We start from the raw sequence: 6682 nt of genomic DNA, 5'->3' as shown, positions 1-6682 counted from the left end.
TTAACAATTAACAGAGTTTCTGTCCAATTCTTGACTTTCACTGACCATCAGAGGGGTTTTAAAGTGTTCTGTTTTCCCTTTACTCTCCTCATCTTCTCCATCCTTTGACACTGCAAGGTTTTCCTCAGAGGTGTCCTGCACAGCCACCCGAGATGCTTCTGTTGCATTTCCTCTGACTGTGATGTGCTCCCACCCACCCTGCAAAAGATTGGGACAGAAATTCAAAAGGATAAACATCACCTGCAAGTGCAGTATCTGATGTGCACTACTAGTTTTATACTATTTATCCATGATGAAAGGAATCCTGTTCTGGGCTGAATCAGGAAAAAAGGCTCCTTGTAAAACAAAACATAACAGATTTCCCTGACAGGGGGAAGGATAGAGGTAGTAAACTTGAGGATTATTTTTATTAGAGAGAACTCAGATTAGTAGGGTCAGGCATTCATACCAGAGCCACTGCAGGTTTTCCACCAACTTAAAAAGGAGCAAACCCTTGAAACAGCCTTTCTCAAGCACTGAGTAATGCAGGGTGCAACAATGAGGAATAATCCTGTGCATGCAGACCAGGAAGGAATCCACCTTTTTTTTTTTAAATGGCACTTACTTCACTAGTTTTTCCATTATAACTTAAATTACCTAGTTAAAGTGAATATTTATCACATGCAAATAAACAATTTCCCAGCTGTAACTGCACAGCTAACATACTAACTTCAAAAAGGAACCTGAAACTGAACAAAAGGCAGTTTCCTGCAGGTATATCCAAGCTTTCAAACACTTGCCAGCTGGGTAGGATGGCACTCTCCTTTCTGGGTGTGCCCATGGACATCTGGTTGCACAATTTTCAGGCAGTGTTATGCCCCCAGCACTTACCCCAATCCCATAGTCCCATGAGAGGCCTTTGGGCTCCATTGGCTGCACCCCAGTGCGATGGCAGACTGTCCCACAGCTCAGGCTGTGACTTCCCTGCACTTTGTCAGCTATCACCCAGACCTCAAGAAAGCAAAGAGAGGCAATGAAATCTGCTCCTCTTCCCAGATGTGAAAACTGTTTCACTCTTTGAGAAGTCAGTCTTGGGTCAAAACTGCTCTGGTTTGGGCAGAGACACACCCAAACCAACCATAGAGCAGTGGTGTATTCAAACCATTGCCAGATAAAACTTGGCAGGAAAGAGATTAAATATATGAAAAACCTTGTTAAAATACATAGCCTTGTTAAAAATAAAAATGTAAGATATTAATAAGGCTTTTTACATCAAAGGGCTGCCTGTATCACTGCTTCATCACTGGCATCATCTTTGTCTTGCTGTCAGGATTCCAAAACTTAGACCATCACTTTGTGGAATAAACATAAACAAAAATAATTCTCCAGAACATTTAATTACTAAAGTATGTTATGCATAATTTATAATAAATTAATGAGCTCTGAGGTAGCTCAATACACACCTGGTCCAGGGGCCCTATAGACATTTTCCGGATGTTATTTGACACAGGATCCCAAGTAGATCCCTGAGGGTAGCTCGGGGTGATGCCCTGCCGGTACCAAAGATTGCCTGTAGGATAAAGAGTGCTGGTTACAGCTCAGTGTGGCTTTGCCTAAAGTGCTGTAAACAACACAACAAATCAGCAGTTCACTCTTTCTGTGGTCAGGGGAAATGCATTATGGTTTTGGCTAATGTGTCACAGTGAAGGACAATGAAATTCCTACTTCGGAAGTTGTATTTCTAGAGTTATTCTTTATAACCTTCCAGGAAAACAACAAATACTCTCTTTGGTAAAATTTACTGGGGAAAAATGTTCATATAAGGAACTATGAACTAAAAGACAAAAACAAATGAGCTGAAGATCTCTGGTGTTAAAGGCTTGTTTCTTTTACAGAAGGTGCTTCATAATGCATCTTGCAAGGAAGAGGCTGTTTCTAGGTTTTGAACAGGCAAGTATTGCTCTGCAGTTTTGTACTAGGGTTCCAGACAAAATCCTGCTATGCAATTCTGACATTCATCTATGTCTTACCCCCAGGAATAGCACAGATGTTGGATTGTTGTTACCCAGGGCACTCTCAGATACAACAAAATCAAGTCTTCAGAAGCAGTACTGGAATGCACTGCCTACTCCAAATCTTCCAGTATGGAATATTGCTCCTCGTGGAGCACCGGTAATCATCTGTCCAAGCAGAAGCTCTACCTTAGCCTCTCCCTTTTAAATCAATCTGATATACACTGATGTATTTTTGTTGACACTGACAAGTGATTTTCAAAACTCCTTACCATTTGTATCCAAGACAAACACAGACGTTCGTCCTACTGAGACTTGCTTTAACTTTTGTTTTTGAGGTGAAGGAATATGGTACCAACAGTCACCTAAAGGTCAGAAATACTTGAGTAAAACATTGAGAAAACAGAATTATGCACGAGAAGTTCTGGAAATGCCTCCAGCTGAGTTACACTGCTGTGCAAGAGAGCTGTGAATGCCACTACACTGCGGATGTTTTTACAAACACTTTAAATCATGCAAGTGAAGAGCGAATTAACTGCTGTTATTAGCATACTATTCATCTGCAGAGTTTTGCACAGCTATGGGAAAGGTCTCTGTGAAGCAGATTGGTCTTTTTCAGACATGGCAATGTAGCAGAGTGTGAGATCAGGTACAAGGACTTACCTGCAGGTTTATTTGGAGACACTGAGCCGCGATAGAAGGCAGAACCGTCTCTAGCAATAGCCCACACTTGGTAAAAGGCTCCAATGGAGATGGAAATGAAGGGCTGGTCTGTTCCCACATGCAGCCAGGACGTCCCCTAACAATCATGGAAGATAGATTGTGAAGCAATGGTTAAAAACTCCGCAGCAAAACATTGCTGAGCATTCCCAAATGGGAAAAACCCAAGACAGTGACAAATATTCTGGAGATTAACTCTTACATAACTTTACAACTGAACAGAAACAATATTGCTGATCCTCAAAGATACTTCGATCTACAGCTCCAGGAAAATAGCTATGCTGGACTATAACAGAGTCTTTGCTGTTAAAATCACTGGATTTTAGGCACCTACATGTCTGAAGAGCTGGGCTAGAGCCTTCTTTTTAATAATCCCTTAGTTTTGATTGCACAGAACAGTAGTCTCACAAAAATCAACTGATATGGGTCTTCACATTCCAGACACAGTACTCCAGTGCTTGCTGCTGCACTGTCATTATAACTGACTGAATAGGAAGGGGAAAAAAAATTTCCAATGATTTTTTCAATTTCTTGCAGTTCTAAAGCATAGTTAAGATTATTTTCCCTGTTGTATATATGGTGTCAAATCAGTGCCTATTCACCCTAATTTAGTGTTTCAACACGTGCCTATCAGTAGGAAATAAACATTCCTATAGAAGTTACTGGGACTCTTTGTGCATTTCTGCACATTTTACTGGACACTGGCTCATTATTTCTGTGCCAGTCCATAAAAAAATGTAGATCTGTAGGTATGTCCAGTCCCACCTCTCTTAAATAAGCAGAGTTAATTCCAGGCCCAGAAAAGTCCAAGGATAAACTCCTACTAATATCAAGGGACACTATACTGGGACCATACTTCAGGGAAATTCTATTCCTTGGCAATTCACTTACATGGGATACAGGTTATCAACAATTTAAGAAACAAACAAAAAAAAGAACTAAGCTATCAGTGCAGAAAGTAAAATGGTTCATGAATGAGAAGATGGACAGGAGCTGAGAGAGGTTCCTGCAAGTGCTGTGGCACAAGCTAAGGGAGCTAATGCAAGAGAAGCACAAGGAACATGGGCAGCAAACTCTGCTACAGCTGATGGACAAGGACTTCCAGATCTGGCACATAAAAGGTGAAAGATACCAAGGTGCTCTGAGAGAAGGCACTGTGTGATTGTGTGTGTGCTTGCATAATTACATCTAACACATGAGTAAGGCAGTAAAAAGGAAGAGGGAGCCTTACAGCTGGGTTTTGCTGTGTCACTCCAAGCCTGCAGAGCACGTCTCCTTTGTCACTGATTGCCCACAGGGCTACTGTTTCTTCATCATCTGCAGCTGAACTGGGAATTATGGAGATGTCCCACAGGGTCACAGGAGGCACTTCCAGCCATGGCCCGTTGGTGACTATCTTACATTTTCTGAAGCAGAAAAAACCCAGACCTGTCAGAAACATGTACTTTCTATAACTGAATTTGTTTCCCAGTCCATTGGTGACTTCCAATTCTGAAGTCTTTTCATGAGGTTGCAATTTTCTTTAAGTATTAGTATTTTTAGTTTGAAAGAGGTTTTTAACAATCAGTCATGTTTTGCATCACATTTTGAATTTTGATCTCTTACTGATTTCTCAAAGCTTCTGTTTTTTTCAAAGAAAGTTACTTTATAAACCAAAGGCCACCCCAAAAACCTGCAACTTGTGCTACACTGCTCATAAGCTCTCTCAGACTCTCTGGGCAACAGTTGGACAATGAATCCAATTGCAGAGAGAACTCCATACCCAGTTCACTCCTTCCTCTGTCTTGGTTAAGGGAATAATTTTACAATTCCTATTGTGATGTGGCCTGCTAAAAAGTTACATAGCATCTTGAGGCAGGCAGAGGTAAGGCAGCTCTAAATTAGAGAGCTGGGAGGTCATGCTGGGAATTGGTGTATTTATACTGTGCAAACTGCATCAAAGTTGTGCTGTCTATTATGGAAATTATATTAGACTCTATTTTCACCAGAATAATTTTGTGTATGAAGAATGTCCTAAAAAAACTCAGGACATTTGTCTGTTTTCCAGTTCTGAAGAACTAGATCCAGCCCTGAGTGCTTCCCTATTTGTTTTCAGTTTTCAGTTGATAGTTAAAACAGAAGGAAATGTTTAGACCTGAGGGTATTTCTCAATGTCCTTATTTTATTTCAAGTCACCATTTTGATTTACTGGATGCCATTTGTTCTGCTGCATATCCTGGAATGTTTCAGGATAACAAAGGGGCAAAATACTCACTTTGTAGCATCAATAACAAACCCAACAGTGTGTAAGTTCACAGCAATTTGTTAGCACAGCTATTAGATGCTCTAGTATAGAAAGCATAGAAAAGCTGGAAAAACAGGGAATGCACAGACTTTCTCAGCTTAATAGCATATAGTGGCAGTTTGCTGTTTTCCAGGTTGCACTGACCGTGGTGTACTCTGACTGAAATGGGGGTGGATTAGCTGTGGCCTAGCACACAGTCTGTGGAATTCATATGCTAACACTATCAGTATAAAAGACATATTACCAGTTGTTCCAAGTGACCTCATAGGTACTGATATACCTACACTCTACTATTAATCATTTACCATATGGAAAATCAGATCCAGAGAATAACTGACTTTTATCTACAGATCTCACAAGATCAGATAGGGTAACTACCTTACCCTGTTGTACAGGCTTACAATTAAAGCCATAGTGCTAAAGATTCTTCTCTCTTGGAGACTGGTGATTTATCGTGGGTTTCTTTGCAATCTCTTTTATTGATTGGGTGACAAGACCCTTCCCCTTATAACTAAAGGAGATTGAAGTGAACAGCTAGCATTCAAGTTCAAAACTTATTTATATACAATCATAGACTCATCAAGGCTGGAGGAGACCTCTAAGATCATCAAGTCCAACCATTAACCTGTCACTCTGCTGTGACCCCTAAATGACATCCTCTAGTGCCAGGTTAAATGCCTCTTAAACACCCTGAGGGATTATGACTCTACCACCTCCCTGGGCAACCTATTCCCATGCCTGACCACCCTAACAGTGAAAAAGGTTTTCCTGATGTCTAATCTGAATCTCATCATATTTTGGTTATATCTAACACATATTCTATACTTGTAATATCTTAGTTGCTCACCTTGCCCAGCGCCTCCGTCGGACAAAATCTTTCATTGTCTTGTGACCATGGTAGGACCTGCCAAAACAGATTTAAATAGGTGTTCATGAGGATGTCAGGCATCTCCAGTGTCAGTGCCAGGCTGAGAGCACTGTCTGTATCTGCCCACCAGACACACCTGCTGACTTCAAAAAGCCTGATGTGGCAGTTGGCTTAGTTCACCTTATGCCCTCCCTCCCAGCAAATCCCAGTGATCAAGGCAGTGTTGTGTCCCTCTCAAAGCACAGTTAATGTGCAAAACAGCAAACAAGAAGAAATGAGGACTTAAGTATGGCATTTGCCTGTAGGACTTTAGGCAGAAGAAGTGTTTCCTTACGCTGGGAAGTCTGCTGCATACTGCCAGCCCTCCCGGTCCGTCCCACCCGACGTGTTGAAGTCAATGTACCAATCAGACACCTGTTGTCCAAAGGAGACAGTGAGAGTAACCAGCACAATCAACACCTAATGTAGAATAGAAGTAACCTCTTCTGCTATTCCCTCCACCTTTTGGAGTGCAGTGACTTGCTGGAAACCTTCTAATACTTGAAATAGAAATTCATAGAGAGGTTCCCAAGTCTTTTTCATTCAGCTGAAGAGAAAAGGATCAGTCTAAGTCTCACTAAACAACAAACCCCACTCAATGTTTAACATTCTTTTGACTGTGGAAGATTGCTACTAATATATAACTGGGCAAACCAAGGTTAAATATGATAAATCCAGGAAGAAAAGCTGTGTCACCTGAGCTCAGGTCTTTCTCCTACTTGCTAAGCTTTACCTACTTAGTAAAAAACTTTTAAGACAATATTTACCCAAGACCACTGT

General features: G+C 41.1%; 1 protein-coding gene across 1 annotated transcript in view; it reads right to left on the bottom strand.

Moving 5' to 3' along the window:
- Positions 1–6682, bottom strand: part of TECPR1 (tectonin beta-propeller repeat containing 1) — a 21277-nt gene continuing 14595 nt past the window's right edge. Inside the window, exons 17-24 of the mRNA XM_009085118.1 lie at positions 6198–6277; positions 5843–5899; positions 3943–4117; positions 2655–2790; positions 2264–2356; positions 1443–1549; positions 871–990; positions 1–198 (exon numbers count right to left, since the gene is read on the bottom strand). Coding sequence (XP_009083366.1) covers positions 1–198; positions 871–990; positions 1443–1549; positions 2264–2356; positions 2655–2790; positions 3943–4117; positions 5843–5899; positions 6198–6277 — 966 coding nt within the window. The remainder of the gene's footprint in view (positions 199–870; positions 991–1442; positions 1550–2263; positions 2357–2654; positions 2791–3942; positions 4118–5842; positions 5900–6197; positions 6278–6682) is intronic.

The sequence above is a fragment of the Acanthisitta chloris genome, unplaced genomic scaffold (assembly GCF_000695815.1).
Source record: "Acanthisitta chloris isolate BGI_N310 unplaced genomic scaffold, ASM69581v1 scaffold45591, whole genome shotgun sequence".
In the NCBI taxonomy this organism is placed as follows: domain Eukaryota; kingdom Metazoa; phylum Chordata; class Aves; order Passeriformes; family Acanthisittidae; genus Acanthisitta; species Acanthisitta chloris.
Note: the sequence above shows the minus strand (reverse complement) of the source record. Positions and strands in the feature narration are given on the sequence as shown.